General features: G+C 42.8%; 2 protein-coding genes across 2 annotated transcripts in view; one reads left to right on the forward strand and one right to left on the reverse strand.

The window, feature by feature from the left end:
- The window catches only part of LOC121934485 (tropomodulin-3-like), a 44,280-nt gene extending 24,942 nt beyond the window's left edge, over window positions 1-19,338 (reverse strand). Inside the window, exons 1-2 of the mRNA XM_042475041.1 lie at window positions 19,249-19,338; window positions 1,527-1,731 (exon numbers count right to left, since the gene is read on the reverse strand). Of these exons, the coding sequence (XP_042330975.1) occupies window positions 1,527-1,652 (126 nt within the window). The 5' untranslated portion in view covers window positions 1,653-1,731; window positions 19,249-19,338. The remainder of the gene's footprint in view (window positions 1-1,526; window positions 1,732-19,248) is intronic.
- Window positions 19,339-25,286: 5,948 nt separating this feature from the next.
- Window positions 25,287-27,396, forward strand: part of LOC121935103 (tropomodulin-2) — a 42,564-nt gene continuing 40,454 nt past the window's right edge. The window contains exon 1 of the mRNA XM_042476230.1: window positions 25,287-25,368. The gene's annotated coding sequence lies outside the window, so the exon portion shown is untranslated. The remainder of the gene's footprint in view (window positions 25,369-27,396) is intronic.

Raw genomic sequence — 27,396 nt, forward strand, 5'->3', positions numbered from 1 at the left:
CACTGGAAGCTGAATTTCACATATAATAATAATAATAATAATAATAATAATAATAATAATATAATATTTATATTTCCCGCCTCTCCCTGCAGATCGAGGCGGGATTACAACAGATAAAATCTAACAATACAGTTACAAAATGTCAATAAAAGCACACAAAAATACATGCACGGTCATTAAAATAGCCAAATCGTCATCCGTTTCTGTACTATTGAATCAAGTGTGAAAGATTTAGGATGGTATGTTTTTACTGACTGGCTGGAAAAAAGTAGAACTAGCATGGTGTAGTGGTTTGAGCACTGGACTCTGACCAGGGTTCAAATCTCCATTCACCCACAGAAACTCACTAGGTGATTTTGGGCAAGTGACATTCTCTTAGCCTCAGAGGACAGCAAAGGCTAACCCCTTTGTACTAATCTTGCCAAGAAACCCCCACAATAGGTTCACTTTAGGGTTCCCATAAGTCAGAAATAACGTGATGACACACGAAAACTGGAAAAAGTCCCATTCTGCAAGACAAGGCATTTTAAAGTAATTGTTGTGTGTCCAAATGTGTACCATGTCCTGGCTTCTTGATACAGAGTGAAAAGAAACAGACACATACAATTTGATCAGTGAAACATTTGATTCCCACCCTAGTTTCAGTGCCTTCTGCAAATTAATGAAAATGAAAAATAAAAAGTAATAATATTCCCCAAATAGATAGCTTGTGCAATCCCAAATCAGTTGTGTTTTTTAACTAATTTTGCTAAGGTTTGATAAGGGTTCTAGGAGTTTTTCCCTCTTTTTAATGTAAGTAATTTAAATGGGCAAATTAACAAAAAATTGCTAGGATAAAGATGTGTATTCTCAGTTGTGTATTGACTCACTCTTGTTTGTAGTTTAGTTTTGTTTTTTAAAGCGTTTTCAACATAATCTGAATGTCAGGATTGTAAGTATGGAAAGGCCTCCACTCATGAATCTTTTAAATGGGAAAATGCCACCATTGTAACAAACAACTTCACACAGAAGTATTATGCAAGAAAAGGGAACTGAAATCCAGAGATGTCCACCTGTTAATATATAAATCCCTTGCAAACATTTGCAAAAGATCCATCAGCTTGTTTCTTCAGCTCTCTGTCTCCTCACCTTTTCATAGTGTGAACCCATTGCGCTTGCACAAATGACACCTTACTGACTCAGGTACATAAAGTTACATGTGGTCCAGCCATTAGGGCACTTTTTTTCAATTGAAAAGCCATTTGTGTAACAACAACCCCATTATCCCCACCTGGCACAGCTAATAGCTATGACATCTGGGAATGATGAGAGTTGTAGTGTTACACATCTGAGGACCTAAAGTTGAAAAGGCTGCACATTGTGTGCAAAAACGCAAACAAGAGAGCTCATTCTATTTCCATTTCTTCAGACCTACCTCACTATTTTTGGGTTCATGTTATTCACCATGAATGTCTGTATAACAGAGAACCAGGCTATAAAACTTTTTAGCAGGATAGAGGGACTTGTTCAGTTGGTCTGATACACACCTCTGGGTCTAGGTCATCCAATACTGTTTCCAATTGTTTCAACTCTTCCTCTGACAACTTCCCCAGAATCTCATCTTCGTCAAGGTCCTTGTACTTGTCCAAGTCTTTTAGGAAAGGGAGGGCCATAACTCTGGCAGGTAAGGGATGAGCTGCTTGTTGAAATGTTCAGCAAAAGTGGCAAATCAGAGTTTGTTTTTAACCAAAACTGCAGAAATTGGGGTAGGGGGGAAAAGAGATAAAGGAAACAAAGCAATTTTACACATGACCATGAACATTTCATCAGTTATTTACTACTAAAACTTACAGGTCATATTTCCAACCTAAAAGATAATTGCATTCCAATCCATGCATTAGTCCATGAATTCAGATCAGGCATAGATTATTTCCAAATGCAGACTTTACAAAATGCAGACTTCAAAGCCCCGAGACTCTTTCCAAGGCACATGCTTTAAACTGTGCATGTGGATGTACACATGTTAATATTTTGATCTGTGGCTGTGAATCCATTTGTTTTACTGCTATTGTATTCTGTCACGCTCTGGTGTGTAAGCTATTTTAAGCAGGGTATCCAAGGAACAGAAGCACACAAATAATACAACAGTGAGATGGCGCTTTTTATGAGAGGTTCCCTCTTTTCTACTTGGACATCCATCCTTGAGTACAGAATGGCATTGAAAATTGACCCTAACTAACACCAGGGTCATGCTTGCAGTTTCCTTTCTGAGTTCAGTTCAGGTAACTTCTCAGATTTCTTTTCAAATCAAGTACCAACCTGCACTGCATACCAGATTCTAGTACAGTCGGTCCTTCTTATACACAGATTTTTTTAAACACGGATTTAAGCATCTGTGGTTTGAAAATGTTCAAAAAAAGTATAAATTTCAAATATCAAACTTTGATTTTCCATTTTTTATAAGGGACACCGTTTTGCTATGTCATTATATTTAATAGGACGTGAGCATCCACGGATTTTGTTATCCACGGGGGATCTTGGAAACAAACCCCAGCGTATAAGAAGGGTCCACTGTATTCCTGAGCTGAAGAGATGCTGTAATTAACCCTTCTTTCCGCTGCCAGCCTGTACCTCCAAATGTTTTCTTATTCCAAGTGCAAGATTTTGGCTCAGATCAGTATGCAATTAAGTAAAACTCATAGTTAGAACAAAGCCAGCAGTGTGGTGTAGTGGTTTGAGCATTGGAACACAACTCTGGGAAACCAGGGTTCAAATCCCTGCTTGGCCATAGAAATCCATCACTAGTTGACTCTGGACAAGTCACATTCTCTCAGTTTCAGAGTAAGGCAAATGCCCTCTGAACAAATCTTGCTAAGAAAACCACCTTGTGGTTACCATACATTAGAAATGTGGCATAGTGGTTTGAGTGTTGGACTACAACTCCAGAAACCAGGGTTCGATTCCCAGCCTGGCCATAAAACCCACTGGGTGACCTTGAGCAAGGTGCATGGTCTCATCCTCAGGGGAAGGCAATGGCAGACCTCCCCTGAACAAATCATGCTAAGAAAACCCCATGGCAGGTTTGCCTTAGGGTTGCCATAAGTAGGAATCGACTCAAAGATACACAGCAGCAGCAACAACAACCTATTCTTGTGAGAAATAAAACTTTTGGTACCATAACTGGTTGTTACTGTATTTTCTGTGAAGTTCACTCCAATTTATGGTGACCCTATGAATAAGTGACCTCTCTGGCAGGTGAAAGCCCTGTGATAGTCTCACCTTGGAGTTGTCATAAGTCAAAAATGACTTGAAGGGACACAACAACAAATGGTTACAACACCTAGAGACTGTGTACGTTTATTTACCCTGCAGAGCCTGCTAGTTGACCTATAGCCAGCTGTGTATACATAAACTTTGAACGTCCCTTCCCCTCCATGCTCAAGATCACCTTCACAGATTGAATGCAGAACCTTCACAAAGGTGACTGGCACTACCTTCTAAGTAACCAGACAGGGACATGAGTCAGAAAGGATGACCAAACTATTTTCCACTAACTTGCTTGCATTCCAGTACTGATTACTCATTTTATATCATTAAGATACTCGCTGAAGCCCCAGTTGACTAACAAGTGGAGCACCAAAAGAGATGAAGTACTGGATAGTCTTAGAACAAAGGTGGTGAACTGACAGTTGGGAGTGCCGGAGAGTTGGGGTCAGTAATTGTCGTGAATAAGAACTCTTTTTCCAAGATATGGAAAATATAGTTGGCCCTTCACATTTGTGGCTTTGATTATTTGCAGTTTTAACTGATATGTTCTTTCTAGGAATCTCTAGGTCCAGCAGGGCAATTCTTCCAGAAGTTGACCAGAGTTGTGCTGGAGAACCTAGAACTTCCTAGGGAAAACACTTCTCTAGACATTTGTAGGTCCCCATCATGATTCTATGATCGACTTCCAGCAGATGTTGACCACAGAGTTGCACTGGAGAACCTGGAAATTCCTAGAGAGGTGTTTTCTTGGGTACAAATAATAATGTTCTTTTATTAGTGGTTTTTCCACATTCAGGAGGGTCCTTCACCCCTAACCCCTGTGAATGTGGAGGGACCACTGTAAATATATCTGCTGTTTGGTTGACCAAAGGTAAATGTTTGTAATTTGCACAAATCAATGCTTATTTGCTTTGTATTTAGACCGTCAAGTCATTGTATTTATAATGATTGCTCAAGTCAAGAGCTCATAGTACAATAGCAGAACATATCATGCAAAACTGCAAACTGTGTCACTACCTCTCTGGTTGAAAGGATCACAGGTAGCAGGTGACAAGAAAGGCTGCTTTCCACCTAAAATCAAGGGGTCAAAATGCTGGGACATTTTATTTAGCAAGAAGGCCGACATCACCTGTCACCCACCTCTAGCTTCTCTACCAATGCAGTTTGAAGGAAATAATGTTTTTTTCCAGCAACAATCTTTTCTGAGCTGCTCTGTTGCACTGCAAAGTATGGCTTGATCTTAAAATGAACTAAATCCATTAGCTTTACAACAGTCAGATGTAATAGACAAAGAACAGTTATGGACCAGCAGAGCTGCTTGTATTTCTGGACTTTCACTGGAGACATATGCCTCCTCTTCAAAAATTTACCCCTACAGTACTGGCTGCTACCAATCTGGGTAGACAATACCAGTTTAAACAGACACACTGCACAGTTGCAGCACTTTGCTCCCACTTTAACTGCCATGGCTATGGGCCTGAACAGACAGGCCAAAATAAAGCTGCTTCGGGTCACTTTGAAGGTATGCTGTTTAAGTGACACACATATCTTAAGAGGCCAGAAGCTGTGCCAAAGCTGTGTTCTAGTCCTTAGGATTGGAGCGTGGCTTTGACACAACTTCTGGCCTCTTAGGACACATGCATCATTTCAAAAGCATACCTCCAAAGTGAACCGAAGCAGCTTTATTTTGACCTATATTGCATGGAATCCTGCAATTTTTTAAAAATACAACAAGCATTCTATTTATACTATCCAGCATCATCACAACAACAAATTTGGATATCGCAAATATCTTCTAATTAACTAATTCATACCAATTATCTTTTCAAAAGGATATCTTTTAAGAAAGGAATCCTGGGAGCTGTAATTTAGGGAAGCATTAAAGACAATTCTAAATACTGCACAAAACTATAAATCCCAGGATTCCTTAGGGTGCAGCCATGGCAGCGAAAGTGGTATCAAAGAGCGACAATTGGATATAAGGCAGATTGGTAACAGATGTTTTCATTTAAGGTTCAGCTAAATGCATTTGATCAAAGGTCACAGATTCAGCTAAGAAATTATGAGCACAGGCTTAAAATACTTGGAATACATTCAGATATCATTTTAATGTAGTCTTCTTTTTTTTAAAGAGAAATTTGATATAGCTGAACTTAACCTGAACTTAATAATTAAAATTGACTTTAAAAATACATCTTGCCATGATGTAGCACAGCAAATGCAAGCAACTTGAAGCTGGTGTAGATTACTGTATAACTGCTTTGCATCCACGATTGGGGGGGAAAGCAGGCTAGAAATAATAATAATAATAATAATAATAATAATAATAATAATAATAATACATCTCCTTTTTTCTGCACCTAATTCCACCTGTTTTCTACTAAAATATCTTTAGAAACTGCTTGAGCAAAGAGCATATATTTGAATGTCATCAGTTGGGGAGAGGGGTCACTTATTGACCAGTTATATTTATAGCACATTTCTCCTAAAGCGAATTTGGGGTAGTATATATGAAAATAAATAAATAAATGGCCAAATTCAACTCTCTAAACAGCTGCTCAACCAGGGTTCCACAAAAGGTCTCTAGATGTTCTGCAGAGATTGTAATTTTTTAACTACATACACACACTCACATACACATGTATAACAGCTTCTTTGCAGGAGTTCACAGACACTTTTATTTCTAGGGTTTCTCCGTGTTTAAAAAGTTGAGAAAGGTTGGTCTAAACCATCATACCATACTGAATCACCTGGCTGTATTTTCTTTGCCCCCACTGGCTTTATGCAACCACAACAAACCATTCCAGCCACCAATAATACACATGTTGTATCACTTCACTCCCTCTCCAAGTATGGAAAAATGCTGTCATTTCTACAGCCGCTGCTGCCAAATCTGAAGCTGCCGCTTACTCAAGTCCATCTGAGCTCAGCTTATGGAATTATTTGAACTTCAGTGTTTACTTTAAAGGAAGTGGCTAATTACTCGATTGCAGCATGTGTAACCCTTGGCCATCATGCTCTTTCAGCTCAGAGACTTGGGACATTGCATTTATTTCAAGGTTAGGAATCATGCACACATACCCAGATATGGATGGCTGCCATTCCCAGCATCCCTCACCATTTGTTTTACTGCCCAAGACTGATGGGACTTGCAGTCCAAGAATATTTGGACAGCTGCATGATTTATATTCTGGATTTCTTTGCTCCAAAGCAAAGCAAATGGCCATTTGTTGGGGTGCACTGATAATGTGTTCCTGCATGGCGGGGGGTTGGACTGGATGGTCCTTGTGCTCTCTTCCAACTCTATGATTCTATGAAAGCAAGGACCTTATATCTATGATTATGCTTAACACTAAATACCACAAGCATTGTGTCACTTGCCAATAATTCTTCATGTGTTGGGAGGAGTGTGGGGAACATATAACAATGCCGTCTGGTAGGAAGTCAAGAACTATTGCTAAAGACTTGTGTTGACCTGTCATTATTACAAGACACTAAGGCTTACATTGGGCTGTTTGTCATTAGAAGTAGCCTCACCCACCCCAATAAATGTTTCAGCATCCAGCAATGGATATACAATATTTATCTACTCACATTTGCATGCTTTCAAACTGCTACATTGGCAGAAGCTGGGACTAGTGATGGAAGCTCACCCCATCATGTGGCACCCGGCTCTCGAACTGCCAACCTACCAATCTTGCAATTAATATTCAGTGACTGAACCACAGGAGCCACTGCAGTTCGATTATATTCTGCACTATCCATGCCTCATCTGGAGTACTGCATTCGGTTCTGGTCACCTCATTTAAAGGAGAATATACACAAGTTGGAATGGGTTCAGAGAAGGGCTACAAGGATGAAAAGAAAGAGGTATAGAAAAGAAAACATATGAGAAGTTGAGGGAACTAAGCGTGTTCAGCTTGGCTGAAGGGAAGACTAAAGGGAACTTCATGAGGGTAACAGTGGTTTAGGAATGGAGCCAAATATCTGGAGAGCTGATGGGGCCATTTTCTCTGGACATCTCCAAAAAGAGACTGGAGAGCTATCTTCTGGGGATGCACAAGCTGGAGTTTCTGCACTGGGCAGGGGAAATTGATTTGATGGCCCCTGAGGCCCAACTGTAATGATTCTATAATGCTGTACATCACACATGGCTCTATGATATGATTCTATCATTTTCAACAAGTAGTCGTCCCCTCCATAACACAGGTTGTATGGGGAGAACACACCTAATTTTGAAGCCAAAATATACATCTGAAAGAGCTCCAGGTGTGGGATTAAGCTTTAAAGAGAGAGAGAGATGCTCCCTGTGCATCCTGTTTCAATGGAACCTGAGCACTTAAAACAGTTTTTGCTAGCAGTAGATATGAAGAGTGCTGCTTTTTTGTGACCACCTCAAATCCAGCCGATATGGCCAGAAAAACACAGGCGAGTATGCAAAAACAGATGTTCACAGTGTACAGCCTGTGGAGCACACGTTGCTTGCCCTGAATAACAGGCACAGATCCTCATCAGGGATGATTGTAGAGTTCTCCATCTTAGATGGAGCCATGTTTACAGCAATGGGATTACTTTAATGTATGTGAATCAATTAATGAACTCAACACATCATTGCTGTACTTTTATTAGAAAGTCCATGTGGGAAATGTGGCTTTAGCAACTTAGCTATGAAACTCAGTGGCTGACATTGGACCCATCACTTTTTCTTTTAACCCATCCTATCTCACAAGGCTGTAAGATTAGTGAGTGGAAGCCATGTACACCATCCTGAGTTCCTGTGAAGGAGGTGACCCTGGGGGAGTCACACTCTCAGCCCCAGGTTTGCCTTAGGGTCACTATAAATCAGAAATTACTTGAAGGCACATGACAGCAACATGCCTTCAAGTCACCTGTCAATTTATGGTGACCCCATCAATTTCATAGGATTTTCTTAGGCAAGGACTACTCAGAGATGGTTTTGCCAGTTCTTTCCTCTGAAATATACCTTTAAGGGGAAGCAGGAAGACTATTTTCTACTGGGATGCTGGACCTGCACACTTCCAACTGGGGCAGGGGACTGGATTAGATTATTTTTGAGAGCCCTTCCAACTCTAAGATTTTAACAGCAGCATGTGAGCTTAAGCATTTTGCTTGGATGCAATGGAACTATATCTGGAAAGATACAGACAAGCTGTTTATTAGCAAATGGTCCCAAGAGATCACTTAATCCATTTACTGTTCAGTAAGACAGCATCCTGAGTTATTACTGATGGAAGTAATTGCACTTTTGGGAGAAGGTTTGCTTTCCTGTAATAAATTTGCCATTAAGTGTCAGTGTATGAAATTCAGAGTGGCAGGAGGGAAGAAAAGCAACTTTACAATGCTCTACAAGTAAATTGTAAAGCACATCTACAAAGTCCCTTCATATACTTCAGGAGGACTGCAGTGGACCAAGTCCACCAGTAGCAACTCATTTTACCAGCCACTCAATATTCCTAGAGCTGCCAATGAAACACATTAGAAATTCTGGTGTCTCTCTATGGTGGACCTCCCACACCACGGAGTGGTCCCAAGAGTCATTTTGAGTGTTTCCTGCCTTTCTGGTGCCGCTCTTTCTAAGAAGGAGAGAAATTGGGACATTTGTGAAAGAAGCAAAAAAATAGATGGCAGCCACATGTGGCCTGCAGGAACATAGCCTGGCATACGGGATACTGAATCATATCTGAATGCCGGCTCTAATTCAGTGGTCTTCAATCGTGTTCTTGTTGTTGTGTGCATTCAAGTAATTTCCAACTTCTGGCAACCCTAAGGGTTTCCTACCACACCACAGGGTTTTCTTGGCATGTTTCTTGAGAGGGGGTTTGCCGTTGTCATTCTCTGAGACTAAGAGCATGATTTGCCCAAGGTTACCTAGTGGGTTTACATGGCTGAGTCGTAATTCAAACCTTGGTCTCCAGAGTCTTAGTCCAATGCTCAAACCATTACACCAATTTCGAGAGGAAAGCCTAATATATGCCAATCACTCTTTGAACAAGGAACCTTGTCTCTATGATCTGGTGCACCTACATACTATGACATGAAAATCCCCATGAATGATTTATTGCTGTTTATTGCCTGATTATTCCCAGGATAATGACATTTTAATCGCGATGTCATGTGAAAATGTTAATCGCGATTGCACGATTTTTACATGATTTTTGCTGTTTAAACCCCGATTTTCCCGTGTGATAAAATTCATAGTGTGTTTCTGTATTCTGTTGTGTTTTTGCTGCTGAACATTCCAGTGATTTTTTTTAAAAAAAATCCCATACCACAGGAAAACAAAACTTCCTCCTTCAAGTACCCCAATGTTCTTTCTCTCTTCCCAAACCTCAGTGTGAGCCAGTATCTTAAAATGAAATGGCTTCCTGAAACTAATTACCACGGCACCATTAGCTGCCAAGCTGCATAGTCATTTGCCAAGTCCCCATTATGCTGTGTTCTCCCCACTTCTCCAACATTGTGCAAATCTGTTTATAATCATAACAAGACCACAAAAGTAGGAGTGGTGCCGATGTAACATTTAAAACATGAGTGCAAGTGATAGGATACATACAGGGAACATTTTTTTCGGGTTAGGTTTTGATTATTTTTTTGCTCATTATTTCGTGCCTCCTTGTGTGTGGTTCCCCCCCCCCCTTTGTACAAAAGGGATGCTGGCTGGCAACCACACTGCTGGGTGTATGGTTGTTTGCAACCATTCCAACGAACTAACATATGCAAAATAGATCCATTATTTTGTTCTCTCGGGAAGTAGGCAAACTGCCAAAAACTATTACACCACAATCCCAAGGTCTCACTGTCTGCCTCCTTCAGGCAAGCTTTGCTTCCTTTCTGTGTGCATTTCTGATCACGTGAGACCTTTGTGTGGTTGGCACTAAGTTGGCTCTTTGGACTGCACAGCATGCTGAAGTGCAACCAAGCAAAAATTGATGCAACAACTAACTTGCATTAAACTCTATGGGACCTATGTCTAAATAGTCATGCATTGCTACCACCTTGGGCCTTCTTTTCTCTCCTTGCTTTTTGACCTAAACTCTTAACATTTGGGGAACAAATGATGATGTACTGTGAGGACTGCAGCCTAGTGCAAGGCAACATTAGCCCAGTCTAATGCTACGCAGGTTTGGGGCACATGCAACTTCCAGAGTCAAAACTGGGTTTTCTGACACATGCATCTTGACTCACATCACTTAAATGCTGTGCATTCAAATTCTCTGCCTTGCTAGTCTCTTGATCTTAGTAGTTTGCACTGCAAACAGGGGATAAATTATTATCCAGAATGGTTTATGCTTAATTCCTTAACATTATTTTATTTATTTAAATCAAGTGTCAAGATCAATAGAGAGGGAGGTAAAATTCAAAACATGCACAAAGCATCACATTGGGGAAATCTGGTCTACTTAACAGTTGCTCTCCCGTTTCAGATAGGAGTCTTTCCCACCCTCATCTACAAATGCCAAGAACTGAATCTGGAGCCTTTTTCATGCAAAGCGTGTGCTCCCCCCCCCCCAACATAACACACTTTTTGGTTTTTCTCTGCCACAGTAATGGATGGAAAACTGTTTTTTAAAAGAAGCAAACAAAAACAAAAAAGGGAGACCTGGCTTAGACCAAGTGAAGTTCAGAACTCAAAAAGTTTTTTTGGCCTATGACTCCCAGAAGGAGGGTGTGGAATTCTGGGATTTGTAGTTTAAACAAGTCATTTGAAATGTGGTGCTAGAGGAGTGTTCTACCTTTTGACTGACAAAAAGGCAAATGAATGGCCTAACAGTAAATCAAACCTGTGCCCTCCCTAGACGCCAAGAGGACTACATTGAGACAGTCATACTTTGGACATGTCACGAGAAGACATGTTTCACTAGAAAAGACAATAATGCTTGGTAAGGTGGAAGGCAATAGGAAAAGAGGAAGACTTGAGCAAGGCTGTTGATAATTGGGTGACTTGGAGGTCTCCCACAGGGTCACCATAAATCCATGTCCACTTGATGGCAATTAACAAATCTCAACAAATAACCTTTCTGAACTCTTTCCATACTCTTTGTCTATCCAGCTCCAGTGTTGCATATTCTGACTGGTACCAGCTTTCCAGAGCAGAGGTCTTTACACAAAGACACAGTTTCTCTACCCTTGTAAACTTGAAATCTGTTAACTTGTATAAAAGAGAGGAAGTGTTGCTATTAGTCCTGAACTGAAATCTAAATATTTTTTAGCAGATGTATGCAAAACACATGTACTTAGGAGCCCTTGCCCTCCAGCACTTTGAAGAATGTTATCAGAGGAGAGTGAGCTCCACTGTTCAAGAATCCTTTATTGTTTTTCTTGTTACAAGTTCCTTTAGGGAGGTGGATGGAACTTTGAGTTTACTGATAATCCCCATAAACCAAACCTCTACTCGTAATTTAAAATAGAAAATGACATCAGAGGCAAATACTGTAATGAGGCTAGTTTGGGCCAGAATGCAAATATTACCATGCCTTGTCCTTATTTTCTTGCTTGTGTCCTCTTCCAGTCAGCCTCTGGATGAACCTAAACCAGAGAAGGGAGGTTCCTGCAGGCAAAGTTTATCAGTTTTCCACCATCAATCACAGGCTTGAAACTGGCCCAAGGAGACTCACTGCAACCTTGTCTCCAGAGAATTCTTGCAATGGTAGCAGTATTAACATCATGAACATATTTATGGCATGCCTGTGGGCTTCATAATAAAATGTACATGATTGTAATTGTTAATAGAAGGGGGATCTACAACAAAATGTTTCAGTTTGGAGGTATAGCTATACTGGACCAGGCTGGGAATGTCTATCCCATACACTCCTGGCACCTTTACACTCCTCTTGACGTACCCTTGCCCTTCTCCCTCTCTTCCCCCCACCACACTCCAGCAGCAGTTGTTGAGTCTCCCTTGTTGCACAGGGGTCTTCAATATGCTGGCCATTTCCCTCCTTTGACTTCAAGAAAGGCCCTCAGAAGCAAAAAGGAGAGTCCACCATTTGCCCCTGGACTCAGGAACACTTCGACTCAGGCCGAATTGGAAAAAGAACCCTTGTTTCCAGACTCCTAGCCCAACATTCAAATCACTATGCCACACTGGCTCTCAGTTATGGCACTAGCTGCAGTGTAACATGTTCCTGGTAAGGCCAGACATGTTTTCTTTGAGGGTAGAGGTGGCCCTCCATATCCATGGATTCTTTATCCACCGATTCAACTATCCATGGGCTTGAAAATACTCCAAAAATGTGTAAATTCCAAAAACAAACCTTAATTTTTGCTACTTTATCTAAGGGACCCCATTTAACTTCAACATCCATGGATTTTGTTATCCTTCAGGGGTTCTGGAACCAAACTCCAGCCCACTATACTCCATTCTAACCTCCCTCCACTGACTGACATTCAGTATTAGGAAACCACCAAGCATGCTTGATCCTCATTAGCCACTGAGGTTTATGTGTAAAATTCAAAGACCTTTAAAAAAAGTTTCCAAACTTTGAGGTTCCCTAGATCCTGCTAATACCTCCACATTGCTTCCCTGTCGCATCAATTTGATTGTACAACCATCACCACTTAGAATGAAAAATTTGGCACAATGTGAAGTTGAAGGCTTTCATGGCTGGCATCCATAGTTTTTTGTGGATTTTTCGGGCTATGGCCATGGTCTAGAAGAGTTTATTCCTGACATTTTGCCAGCATCTGTGGCTGGCATCTTCAGAGAAATTTGGCACAGTTTAGGCTGCATCCACACTGCAGATATAATCCCGTTTGGCACCACTTTAACAGCCATGATTGAGTGGCACTATAGTTTTGGGAGACATTTAGCATGCTCTATCAGAGAGCTCTCATGCCACATCAAACTACAAACCCTAGAATTCCACAGCATGGAGCCAGGGCAGTTAAAGCGGTGTCAAAACGGATTATTTCTGCAGTGCAGATGCAGCCTACATCCTGGAAGCCAACAATAAACAAAACCCTGCCTAGGAGAAGCCCAGAGTCTCATGGAAACATTTCGAGTATGTACACATTTGCACAGCAAACAGAGTGCAGAGTCCCCAAGGAGCTGTTGTCATTCAAGTGCTGTTCTGGCAGCAAACATACCTCTCCAGTGCATTTTATTTCCTGCTTCCCATCGGCTGGAAACCTCTTTGCTTTAAAGGGACAGAACACACCTAGCCCATTACTAGCCAGACCGGCATTCTTTTGCCATGATACACATTTAGAAATTACATACCTGTGCAGCTTTTAAGTCACGTAAACTAGAAACCACAAATTGGAGTAATAAACAAGCAAACAAGACAAAGAGGGACATCTGGATTCCAAGGCCTCGCCCTACCCCATCCACCACCACCCCCTTGGCTAAAATTTTAGGAATGTTTTGACTGAAAGGATAACTTTTGACATTCTTTAACTCTCCTGGAGGTTTTCTGAGAGATCAAAGGAATGCAAACACCATGTCTTGCGTGACAATTTGTTGTTGCTGTTGTGTTTTGGCTTATGGCGACCCTAAAGCAAACCTGTTATGGAGTTTTCTTGGCAAGATTTGTTCAGAGGTGGTTTGCCTTTGCTTGCCCCCGAAGCTGAGAACATGTAGCTTGCCCAAGGTCACCCAGTGAATTTCATGGCTGAGCCAGAAATCGAACTCAGATCTCCAGAGTCACAGTCCTACACTCAAACCACTATGCCACATTAGCTCTCAGAGCTTTACGTGATAATATCTCAGTGATAGAAGTTGTTTTAATGTTCAGGCATATCTACACCAAGAGATGGTGTGGTGGTTTGTGTGCTGGGCTAGGATTTGGGAGACTACACTATAAAAATAATGTAATTTGATACCGTTCTAACTGCCATGGCTTAATGCTATGGAATTATGAGATTTATAGTTTTGAGTGATATTTAGCCTTCTCTGTCAGAAAGTTCTAGTACCACAACAAACTACAAATCCAAGGATTCCACAGGACGGAGCCATGGCAATTGGAGAGGTGTCAAAGTGTATTAATTCTGCAATGTGGTTGCAGCCCAGAATTCAAATCCCCTCTCAGCCGTGGAAAGCCAATGGGTGACCTTGGACATCACACTCTCTCAGCCTCAGATAATGTGCCAAGAAACCCCTAGAATAGGGCTTGCATAAATCTGAATTGGAGAGTGCATAACAGCATCTGCACCATAAGCTTGGAGTGATTTTGTGCCATTTTAAACTGTCCTGTCAACTGTTGGGAAGCAAACATGACTAAGAGGTGGTGCTTGGCCCATAGAGAGCTTTATGGCTGCCTCAAAACTTGAACGCAGGTCCTGGTTGGTACTAAAGTTTTCTACCACAGAGGAACCAATAGGGTGATCTTGAGAAATTCACCTCCTTCATTCCTCATTTCGTAAGTGAAACAAGGTTGTTGCAAAATAAAAGCACCTGCTACAAAATGTGTGGCATGTTCAATTTGCCATATAAACATCAACAAAACCATCAGGTACTTTTTGGTTGAGTTTTTTTAAAAGGTTTTGATTGATTGTGCAGCCTTTGATGGTGCAACCAATGGAGAAGTCCAGCAACTTTGGTGGAACCCGGGTAACAGGGTGACCAAATGTTCTGACTGCAAAGGAGGACAAGGCACCACAAAATGTAGAACATCCAAGAAAATGGAGGGCATACCAACATAAAAGCTCAAAACACTCATAGAAATATAAATTCATGCTTTTCAGTTATGCTCAAAATGAAGAACATTTGGTAATTGCTCCTGGCCAAAAGGAGGAAACGGAGGACATGTCCTGGAAAAGGAGGGTGTCTGGTCACCTTGGATGATAAGCATGATGTACATAAACATCAACTACACAGTTGCAGAAAGGAATCTGTACATGGAATGTTTTCTTGACACTCCACTTTGCTCATAGCAATGAAACCAAAATGCAGCACCAGAACCTGAAACTGAACTTTTGGGATCTTGCAGATGTCCACATCTTGGCAGAGGGATCAATGCTGACCCCTCTTTCTGGCTACTCCACTCAGCATCCTACTGTTGCCACATCACCTGCCTGCCTCAAAATAAGAGCTTCAAAGAGAAGGAATGGAAACCTCTGCTCATCTTGTCATTTTCTTTCTGGACACTGCAGGGCAAGGAAATAAGCAGTTATGCAGCCCATATTCAGAAAGGAGACCCACATAATGTCATCTTTCCAAACCCAGCTCCACAAGGAAGAAATCAACATGCTGGGTAGGGAGTAGGGATTTCAGCAGCAGACTATGGCTGGGGACCATGGTTTGAACTGGCCATGGAAACTCACTGGGTGACTCTGGGCAAGTCACACTCTCTCAGCCTCAGAAGAAAGCAACAGCAAAAACTCCTCTAAACAAATCTTGCCAAGAAACCCCGTGATAGGCTTGCCATAAGTGAGAAACAACTCGAAGGCACAGACAACAGTTGCATCAGCCAGCCTTCAGATCAAAGAACTAGGGGGAAAACAGATGTAGGAACTGAAATGAACCCATCTGGTGAACATATCCTTTCTCACTAGATCTTGGAAAAACATACCTTTCACGTTTTAATTTATCGCCTAATATCCTGCACCATAAAAATGGCATCCAGAAAAATAAGATGGGAAAACATAATGTGGGGGGGGGGGGGAAGGATGGAAAGCAATCCTATATACTAGCCTGCCCAGCTTAATGTTGTTATTCTGTGCCAGTAAGTGATGATATTGCCTTTTAGATGATCCTGCAGCCAACATCTGGAGGGCATCAGGCAGGCGAAGGTTGTTCTAAGCTAGGCAGCAGTTGCTCTGCCAACTTTCTATCAGGCATCTTTCAGGCAAATGAACCTAGAGTCACTGGAGGCTAAACACTGGAGCTTTGCCATGCCAGACATGTGCCTCATCATTCAGTACTGTCAAAAGCAGGAATTCCCATTCCTTTCTCCAGCACCATCCTCCCTATTTGTCAGTAAAAAATAGTGGGCCCTTTGCATTTGCTGAGGTTAGGGGCATAGGACCCCTGTGAAAGTGAGGGGAAAAAACACAATTAAAAAAAGTAACCAAGAGACAACCTCTCTAGGAATTTCTAGGTCCTCCAACATGACTCTGTGGTCACCATCTGCCAGAAGGCAAACATAGAATCACACTGGAGGACCTACAAATGCCTAGATAATGTTTTCTCTAGGTCCTCCAGTGCAACTCTATGGTCAGTTTCTGGCAGAATCACACTTGAGGACCTAGCAATTTCTAGAGAGAATGTCTTAATCAAATCCACAAATAATCAAATCTGCAAAAGTCAAATGTGGAGGACCAACAGGGTGGAGGAAACACACTGACCACAGAATGAAATGGTTGTACACAGCAGTCAGGTCAAGAGCAAGTAGTACAACAATGACAACTTCACCAAAATGAAAATATGCTCATCCAGCTCCAGGGTCTTTTAAGAGAACCCACATGGCATAATGGTTTGAGTATTGGTCTATAAGTCTGGAGACCAGGATTTGAATCTCTGCTGAGCCATGAAACCCACTGGTTGGCCTTGGGCAAGTCACACTCTTTCAACCTCAGTGGATGGCAATGGCAACCCTCCTCTGAAGAAATCTGCCAAGAAAACCAAATGAGTTTGAATACCCACTTGGCCATGGAAACCTACTGGGTGACCCTTGCCAAGTCACTCACTTAAGCCTGCAAAGTCATTGTAAGTCAGGAATGACTTGAAGGCACACAACGCACACACATAGAAAGAAATACAGTGATTCTTCCACATTTGCTGGGGTTAGGGGTGAAGAGCCCCTGTGAATGTAGAAAAACCACAAATAAAAAACACCACTATTCTTTTCGTCGAAGAGAACACCTTACTAGGAATCTCCAGGTCCTTCAAGTCAACTTTATGATCAACATTTGCCAGAAGCTGATGATAGAATGAATTTGGAGGACCTACAAATGCCTAGAGAAGTGCTTTCTCTGAGAACTTCTAGGTTCTCCAGCAGAATTCTATATAGGATCAACGTCCAGCAGAATTATGCTGGAGGACCTAGAGAGAACCTATTAATCGAAAGCACAAATAATCAAATCCGCAAAAGTCAGAGCTGCAAATGTGGAGAGCCAATTGTATGTATGTATATACAGCAAGATATTCTCAGCAACAAATCACTGTGAATGGTGCTAAAGATCAGGCACTAAAGAGCACACGGTCCCAACCAGAAAGATGCAAACAGATCTCCTTTTTCTTTAAGGCAGTTTAGGCGCACACCAAACTTAAAAGTCACTCAGTTTTCAGAGAGCAAGGAAGTTTCCCAGGGAGGAGGAGGAGGAGGGAGGGTTGGACTTGACTGACAAGTCAGAGGAGGAGGAAACCCTTTACTGCTGGGGGGAGAATGCGTTCATGGTGACAAAGGGTGGAGTGGATTTCCTGGGTGTGGATTTCCCCCCTAGCTTTCAGAAAAACAGCTGTAGGGAATGGAGGAAGAGGGATGGTGGGGAGAAATGGAGTTTTATCCACGCAACTCTAAATCCTCTTCCAACTCTACGATTTTAGATCTCTCTCCCTTGCCTCCCTGTCACTCCCAAACTGCAGCTATAGGCTGGATCCGCACTTAATGTGACTAATTTAAAGGCACAGCCTGCAACAGTTTCCTCTTCACAGCTCTTTCAAAGGTTGCATCCCCACTGGAGTGATATTCCGGCTTGAGACCACTTTGACTGCCCTGGCTCTCTGCTGGGGAGAAGTAATCTGGTTTGACGCCACTTTAACTGCCACGGCTCAAGCTTATAGCAATAGCATTTACATTTCTATACTGCTTAACACAGAACAGTCTACTGTGTAAGTTAATTTTAGCAATCTCGGAAGGATGCCAGGCTGAGTCGACCCTGAAGACCTGAGATCGAACTCACAACCTTGTGGCTGCAATACTGGTTGCAGGACTGGGATTTAACCAGGGCTTCTTTAGGATTCTGGGAAAGGTAGCTCCACTTTGATGCCCCAACAAACTACACTCCCCAGAATCCCATAGCCTTGAGCCATGGTAGTTAAAGCGGTGTCGAACCAGATGATTTCTCCAGTGCAGATTGAGACTTTGCCTTCCAGCTGCTCTTGACAATTTAGCAGATTATGTCACTCAGTGGGTTCCTCTCACCAGATTCCCCCGGCTGCGTCCCTTCCAGACATGATCGACTGCAGCTCCCATCACTCCTCTGGGTGTGTGGGTGGGTATATATGCTCATATGTATATGGGTATGTGTGTGCATATATATGTGTATGTGTGGATATGTATAGTGTGTATGTGTATACTGTATATATATATATATATGTATGTGTGTGTGTGTGTATGTATATATGTGTGCATTTGTAAATGGCTATGTGTATATGTGCACATATATATATGTGTGTGTGTATATATATATGTGTCTGTGTGTATGTGTGTGTAAATGAGTATGTGTATATGTGCATGTAAGCGTATGTGTACGTGTGTGCATATGTATATGTATGTGTATGTATATGTGTATGTTTGTGCATATATATGTGTATGTGTTATATGTTTATGTGTGTGTGTATATATACTCTGAGGGGAAGGCAATGACAAACCCCCCTCTGAAGAAATTTACCAAGGGTCCCCTTTGGGGGGGCCATAAGCCGGAAACAATTGAAGGCACACAACAATTACAACAACAACAAGAAACGTATGCCTATGGTGTGGGTGGGGTTGTATTGTGTGCCTCCAGGTCAGCCACAATCTGCAAATTTGGGTGCAGAGAGATCTTGATTCCAGAGACTGACAACTGTTTCCTCTTCTTGGCTCTTTCAAAGGCTCAATCCCCACTGGAGTGTTAATCCGGTTTAGTACCGCTTTGACTGCCCTGGCTCCCTGCTGGGGAATTCTGGGAATGGCCGTGTGTGTCACAACCAACGACCATTCCCAGAATTTCCCAGCAGGGAGCCAGGGCAGTCAAAGCGGTACTAAACCGGATTATCACTCCAGTGCGGATGCAGCCACACTCCGCTGAGAGAGAGAGAGAGAGGCAGAAGGGACTCACCTGACCCTGAGAGGCTTCCGTCCAGCCGCCCAGCAGCCGCTCATAGTGAGCCTACGCTGACTCGCAGCTCGTCCCTCGTCACCGCCCGGCTACTGCGCCTGCGCGGCTGCTTCCTGCGCCGCGTAAAGGCCCAGGAGCATTGTGGGAATCGTAGTCCGGCTGTAGTCCACGCCCCAGAGCCAGGAATGGAAGCTCTCCTCAGGGTTGGGTTTAGAGAGGGAGTGATTCACATCATAGCCAAGATGGGGGTGATGGGCTTGGCTTTTAAAGCCTGGGCTAAGACAATGCCACTGCGTCCTCCTCCTAAGGGCCAGGCTCAGGAGGCTGTAGTAGGACAGGCAAGAGAAATGGAGGACATCATGGCCCCATAAAAAGCTAATGAAATAAGATAATAAATAAATAAATAAATAAAATTCAAAATGACCCAAATAGACTAGAAACCAAAGCTAACAAAATGAAATCCAGCAAGCACTTAGGGCGGAAAAATGAAATGCACAGATACAGGATTATGGGAGGCACCTGGCTGAACGAGAGACTTTTACATGTGAAAGGGATCTAGGAGTCCAAATAGACCACAAGTTTAACATGAGTCAACAGTGCGATGCGGCAGCTAACAAGGCCAATGCGATTTTAGGCTGCATCCATAGAAGTCTAGTCTCTAGATCAAGACAAGTAATAGTGCCACTGTATTCTGCTATGGTCAGGACCCACCTGGAATACTGTGTCCAGTTCTGGGCGCCACAATTCAAAAAGGACATTGAGAAACGAGCGTGTCCAGTGAAGGGTCTGGAAACCATGTCCTATGAGGAAGGCCTTAGGGAGCTGGGGATGTTTAGCCTGGAGAAAAGAAGGTTAAGAGGTGATATGATAGCCCTGTTTAAATATTTTAAGGGATGTCCTATTGAGGAGGGAGCAAGCTTGTTTTCTGCTGCTCCAGAGAACAGGACCAGGAACAATAGATGCAAGCTCCCTAAGTCGTTCATCATAGGGCATGGTTTCCAGACCCTTCACTATTTTAGTCGCCCTCCTTTGGACACGCTCTTGCATCTGTTACAATGAATGCAAGCTCCAGGAAAAGAGATTCCACCTCAACATCAGGAGGAACTTCCTGACAGTGAGGGCTGTTCGAGAGTGGAACACACTCCCTCAGAATATAGTGGAGTCTCCTTCCTTGGAGGTTTTCAAACAGAGGCTGGATGGCCATCTGTCAGGGGTGTTTTGACTGAGAGTTCCTGCATGGCAGAATGGGGCTGGACTGTATGGCCCTTGTGGTCGCTTCCAACTCTAGGATTCTATGACCTTGGACCAGTCACTTGGCCTGAAATGCATTATAGGGTTGTTGTGAGAACAAATGAGGGCAAGGGAGGGACATGTATGCCATCATGTGAATTGGAGTGAAGGCAGAACATGACTGCATACACTTCAGCTAAGGAATTGAGGGCTTACACTTGCTGCTGCAGAGCTCTGGTGCCATGATGAACTACAGTTCCCATATTACGATAGCACTGAGCCACGGTAGTTAAAGTGTTGTCAGACTGGATTATTTCTGCAGTGTGGATGCAGCCTCTGATGTTGTTTGGCCATGCATGTCCTGGTTTTCATCTGTGAAATGTCGGAGGGCATGTTATTAGTGGTGTTGGACGTCTTTCCCTCTTCTTGTCAGCTGGAAGGGGAGAGTCCAACATGAAGGACAAAGCTATCTTAGAGCCCTTTGTTCCACCACATGAAGCATCCTCTGTATGCTGAACCAAGGGTCTTCTGCCACAGATCCGCTTGGCTTGTATAAAGGCTGTGCGCATTTCACTTGAGAATGATCAGGGTGAGGGATGCCACAGAGCAAAGCTGAGTACTTCTGGCACCCAGCCCATGGCTTGAATGAAGAGAGACTTTTGTCTGCTCCCGAACATGCCTGCCATTGTGCCGAGTGCCATTATAATTCTGCAGTGCTCCTTGAAAAACCAGGCTTTCCGAAACTTGTAGGGAAATGTTTCAATGAGACAGGCTTGCTTCTTCAAGGGACAGACCCAGCAGCAGAAGACAGCAACTGTAAAGACCTAAAAGAAAAAAGGTACTTGGAAAAGAGGAAACGTTTTAAATTTCTGGAAGAGATATGTCCCTAGATGCAGTATTGTTATGTATCTCCATAACTGCAGGCTTATCCCAGTAATTTTAAATTGTGAATGAAGACGTTCCATTTTAAAGGGAGACTGATTTAAAATGTGTACTGTATATATATACTCATTTATAAGTCTAGAAATTTAGGTCAAAAAAATTGACCCAAAAATCCTGAGTCAACTTATCCATGGATCAATGTTGGTACTACCACAATTATTGCAGAATTGGCCCTGGTGTGATCATCTCCATTGTTAAAACCATTGTACAATACTATTGAACCAGTTAAGAATAGCTGGGGTGATGTCCGCATACCCTCCATGTCTCTCAGTTTGGTAGGGATAGTCCTAATTCACATTTCAGTGTCAGACCTTGCAGAAGTTATTTTTTCCCAATATAACTCTCAAGTTTTCATAGCTGATACTGATTTTGGAAAACAGCATTTCTAGTTGGGTAGCATGGAGTTTCATTTTAGAAAAGCATCAGCCTAGGAAAGAGTTAAAGAGAATTGATCTTTCTGATCGTTATAGGACTGTTTTCATTGCGCTGATGTTTTTGAGTCCTTATTATGTATATTCAATCACAAACAATCTTTCTAATCCATATCAGGAAAGGCTACAACAGATGGTTGGAGATCTGAGTACCACAATGTTATAGCAAATGCCAGTAACTACTGAGAGTTGCCGTTCCTGTAATTTTAAATGATGACTTAATTCTGCTTAAATTTTAATGAGTAAGAAACCCATATGCCTCTTTATATGCATAGTACTCTGATTTATTATGCTTGTGGTTCATTACAGTTTTTCATATTTATAGTTTATGTACGTAAATGAACCATGTTTACTGCTTCGTATGGCTATTGAGAGCCAGTGTGGCGTAGTGGTTTGAACATTGGGCTATGACTCTGGAGATCAGGGTTCAATTTCCTGCTTGGGCATTAAAAACCCACTGGGTGACCTTGGGCAAATTACACTCTCTCAGCCTCAGAGGACTGCAGTGGCAAACCCCTTCTGAAGAAATCTGCCAATAAACAAAAACAAACCCCATGATAGGATCGTCATAAGTCAAAAATGACTTGGAGGCACCCAACGACAACAAATGGCCATTCTTTTAACAGTTTTAAAAGACCACTTCCTTTTCTTTTTATACAACCTATATGCAAGCTGTGCAATCCTTATAATTAATTAAAATCCATTTACTTTCTTTGTCAGCCTAGAAGGACTCTCAGAGACACTTCCATTAGTTAAATAAGAACAAGAGCAAACCATTAAAACAGCCTCTGCCACATAGATGGAGAAAGGGCCATGGTGAGATGCACATCAATGTTGTGTAGCGAACAGGAAGAGGATTCACTCAATGTGAATTCCAAGATCAAGTGCTGGGTGGGGAGAGATGCATCTGTGCTCTTTGAAGACTGAATATCTTCATGGGTGAAGACAGAAGTGAGACATGTATTAGCATTTATTGTAAACGACATGTTTCACTGCCTCCCTTGTAATGAAGTCATCTATGATGTGTCTCCCTAAAGAGATGTGCAGTTTAATTAAATGACTCCATGGTTCATTATACATCAATGATGGGAACATCTCTTTGATGTTTACCAGAATGGCTTTATGCGTTGATCTGGCTTTGAAGTGGCACTGTGCCTTTTCGTTGGGATCATCTTTAAAGAGGGACCGACCTCCCAAGGTTGCTCTGTGATGCTGCTCTACTATAGTTGAGACCTTTGATTATAATGTTGTCCAAAATTGTTTGTAGGAAAGGATTGGACAGGCAGGTTTGTTTTGGGGGGGGGCGGGGGGGGGAGAGGCAGTTGTATCTTCTGTTTCAGACTATTAGAGGTGCAAGGTTTGACAATTTTAGGCTCTTGATTTAATTTTCTTATCCTACAGATAAAATTTAATTTTCTCGTAGACGTGTAAAGGTAGCCCTGCTGCATTGGCTACATCTTTTGCAGCTCATTTTGCTGAACGGGCACTGGACTGGTTCTCATCCAGTTGTTTTAATCACACAGTTTTAATAAGGTTCAATATTTGTTGTTGTTGTGTGCCTTCAAGTTGTTTCTTATGATGACCCTAAGGAGTTTACTTGGCAGGTTTCTTCGGAGGACGTTTGCTATTGCCTTCGTCTGAGGCAAAAGAGTGTGACTTGCCAAAAGTCACCCAGTGGGTTTCATGGCTGAGCTGACATTTGAACCCTGATCTCCAGAGTCCTAGTCCAACATTCAAACCACTACACTACGATGAAAGCTGAACATTCATCTTCTCCAATGTGTCTGTTAAAAACCCATGAGGAGCCTTGTCAAAGATAGGTGACTACCATAACAAGTGCATAGGTAGTAGTCCTGTTAGCCAGAAGCAAAAACAATCCACATTAGTGTAATATCTTTATTAGGACAACCCCAAAGGCACAAAAAAGTCTGAGCTTTCCATATCTCTTTATCTGGCAGGATATTACAAAAAGCAGGGTTGGCAGTGCCAGCCTTTCCATTGAAGGAGGATGAAGTGACTGCCTCAGGCAGCAGATCTGAGGTATCATGAAAGAGATGCAAACAGTTGTCTTAATTTGAAGTGATTATATATCTAATCCATTTATATAATCTGTTTCCATATTATATGTAGGCATATGTCAGTTAAAGTCTCTGACTGTGAAGTTCTTTTATACAAAGGCCTATTCTGCCCACCCACTCCCCTGTTTTCCTCCTTGTTCTCTGTCCAGCTGTAAGTTTCTTAGTGGCCTCAGCATTGTAAGGATGATGAAGGAGGGCTGGAGAAACACGACTTGCAGTGTCATACTGGAGCAGTATTAAACAATGAAATAAAATCTGAGCTGTGAAAGAATAGGTTTCTACTCTACCTAACCCACACTAGCTGTAGAATTCAAAGACATAGCTGTGTTAGTCTGGATCAGTATGCAATGGGATCTTATAGCAGCTCTGAGACTACCTGTGTAGGGGCATTAATAGGGGGTGCAGGGGGCATAGAGAGCAATTCAACATGGGTGACACCCAATGGGGCAGTCACTCAATGTCTGTCCCAAGACACACACACACCTCTCTGCCAGCCAAGGCCAGTGGCATCACTACAGTTGCAGCCACCCAGTGCAGTAACTCCTAGTGTCACCCCCCTTCATTGACCTCCTCCCATCCCACACCATGCATAATCCATAGCCATGTTTTTTGTAGTAATGTTACTCATTAATTAAAATTATCATATATACTCATCTATAAGTCTAAAAGAAGTGGTACTTATTTTATCTACTTGCATTTGCATGCTTCTGAACTGCTAGTTTGGCAGAAGCTGGGACTAGTGACAGGAGCTCACCATCATGCAGCACTTGGGCCCCGAACTGCCAACCTTCTGATCTTCCACTCATCAGAACTGGCGTCTTAACCACTAAACCACCACATCCCTCTGACAGAAAAAAACCAGCAAAATTAAAATGATACCTTCAAATTAAAATCTCATATGCACAACCTAAATATATTTACAGCTACACAGTGAAGCTTTGGTTAAAATGTGATGTTGTTAAAGAATTTTTAAAGAATAAAAATTTCAAAATTTCACTTTTTTTAAATTAAAAATTTGACATGTGAAATTTTAATTTTAAAAAATCTTGGGGCCACTCCCACTGAGTTCCCCCCACTCCCCCCTTAAAGCATGTTAAAGGGAAACAGATGAATGCCAGAAGCCTGCTTGTGCCCAAAGCTAGGTGTTTGAGGTGCAGTGTGGTCACCCCCCTTTTAGCGTGTCACCTGGCGCGATCTGCCCCCCTGCACCCTTGCAGTGATGCCACTGCATCCAAGCCCAGCATCCCCTCCATCTCTCCCTTTGGAACTACCAATCCCAGAGTGCTCAGCCTTGCAAGGGATGCTGCGCAACCGCCTGGGCTTGGAGAGCTGGAGCCCCTTGGCTGTTGACAGCCGTCTCTTTGGCATCTTCTTCCAAGGCGGATCGCAGGGAGCAGAGCATCTTCCACCCGCAGGAGGCCAGGCAGCGGTGCCTAGTGGTGAGTGAGCCTTCCGATCCCCCTCCCCAGCCCCTGATCCCTATCAGGAGATCTTTGCCTCCAGCCCTGCTCCTTGGCTTGCTGCGACTGGGAGGCAGGCTGAGCCCATCTCCCCCCTCACCTCAAAGGAGGACGGGGGCTGCAAAATGGAGGACCTTCCAGGAAAAATGGGGGACATCCTTTCCTCTTCCCCCCCCCCAACCAAAGTGGAAAATACTCCTGGAAAGACAGATGCAACATGCTTCTGAGTCATGCTCAAAATGGAGGGCATTTGGGGATTCTCTCCTGGAGGACATGAGGTTGAAGTGGAGGACGTGTCCTGGAAAAGGAGGACGTCTGGCTAGCCCCCTCCCCCTGCATGGATGCTTGGAAAGAGGAGAGAGGGAACATAGGCACAGAGAGGAGGAGGGATGGAGGGATGGAGGGTGAGGACCACAGCAAGCAACACCTCCATCAGCATCACTGCCTCCCTTTAGCATCTCTTTGGCTCCTTGGGTCTGTGCCCTCCTAGATGCCCTCTTAGATACCAGGATGGTGGCTCAAGATCTAGAGGGTCGAGCCACAAAGCCGGAGTAGCCAAGGCTAGCATCTGTTGCAAGGATGCTTGCTTGGCCTTTCTGTCTGTCTGTCTGTCTTTTTCAATGGGGTCTTTGCTGCAGCCATAACTCGGAGAGGAGGGATGGTGGGTGTTAGGCGAGGCCTTCCATGGTTCTTTTGCAAAAGGTAGGCTCGAACCAGAGATAAGCATAGGGATATGGAGGCAAGAATATTCATTCCCTGGATAGCCTCCTGACACCACACCCAAACTCAGTAATGTTTTCAAAACACCAGCAATTTTGGTTATGGGAAGAAGGAGTGAAAAGGGTTTCTGGCCCTTTCTTCTTCAGCAGGTGCTTTCTATGCGGCAAGGAGCAGGTTCCTTTTTAACATTGCTCAGGGTGACCAGATGTCCTCACTGCAAAGGAGGACAAGGCACAGCAAAATGGAGGACATTCCAGGAAGATGGAGGCCATTCCAAAAGAAAGGCTGGAAACACTCCTATAAATATAAACGCATGCATGCTTCTGAGTCAGGTTCCAAAAGGAGGACAGTTTGAAATCCCCTCCTGGACAGAAGGTTGAACTGTAGGGCATGCCCTGGAAAAGGAGGACCTCTGGTCACCCTGACAGTGCAGCTTATACGCAGCCTTTCCTAGGAAAGAAACCTCAAGGAGGTTGTCATTCTTTTTTCGTGGTGCAAGAAGATACAGGATTGCCATTCTATTGTAACCGGGATTGTTCCTTAATAAATCAGGTTAAATTTGCCATCTAATGTCGCTAATTTATATATATATATGATGATGATGATGATGATGATGATGATGATGATGATGATGATAGTCGTAACCATCCCATGTAGAAAATGAGAAGCAAAATGGGGCAGTAGTGCTTTATAGTACTTAATGGGTGAGGCTATTCAACTTCTTCATCAGTGACTTGGATGACAGAATTTATCACACTTTCAAATTTGCAGATGACACCAAATTAGGAGGAGTAGCTAATACCTGAGAGGACAGGATCAAAATTCAAAATGACCTGAATAGACTAGAAAGCTGGGCCAAAGCTAACAAAATGAATTTCAACACGGAGAAATGTAAGGTACTGCACTTGGGCAGAAAAATAAAATGCACAGATATAGGATGGAGGCCACCTGGCTGAACAAACTACATGTGAAAGGGATCTAGGTGTCCATGTAGACCACAAGTTGAACATGAGTCAACAGTGTGATGCGGCAGCTAAAAAGGCCAATGCGATTTTAGGCTGCATCAATAGAAGTATAGTGTCTAGATCAAGAGAAGTAATAGTGCCACTCTATTCTGCTTTGGTCAGGCCCCAGCTGGAATACTGTGTCCAGTTCTGGGCACCACAATTCAAAAAGGATGTTGAGAAACTGGAGCGTGTCCAAAGGAGGGCGACTAAAATGGTGGTCTAGAAACTATGCTCTATGAGAAATGACTAAGAGAGCTGGGGATGTTTAGCCTGGAGAAGA

The sequence above is a fragment of the Sceloporus undulatus genome, chromosome 6 (genome assembly GCF_019175285.1).
Source record: "Sceloporus undulatus isolate JIND9_A2432 ecotype Alabama chromosome 6, SceUnd_v1.1, whole genome shotgun sequence".
Lineage (NCBI taxonomy): Eukaryota > Metazoa > Chordata > Lepidosauria > Squamata > Phrynosomatidae > Sceloporus > Sceloporus undulatus.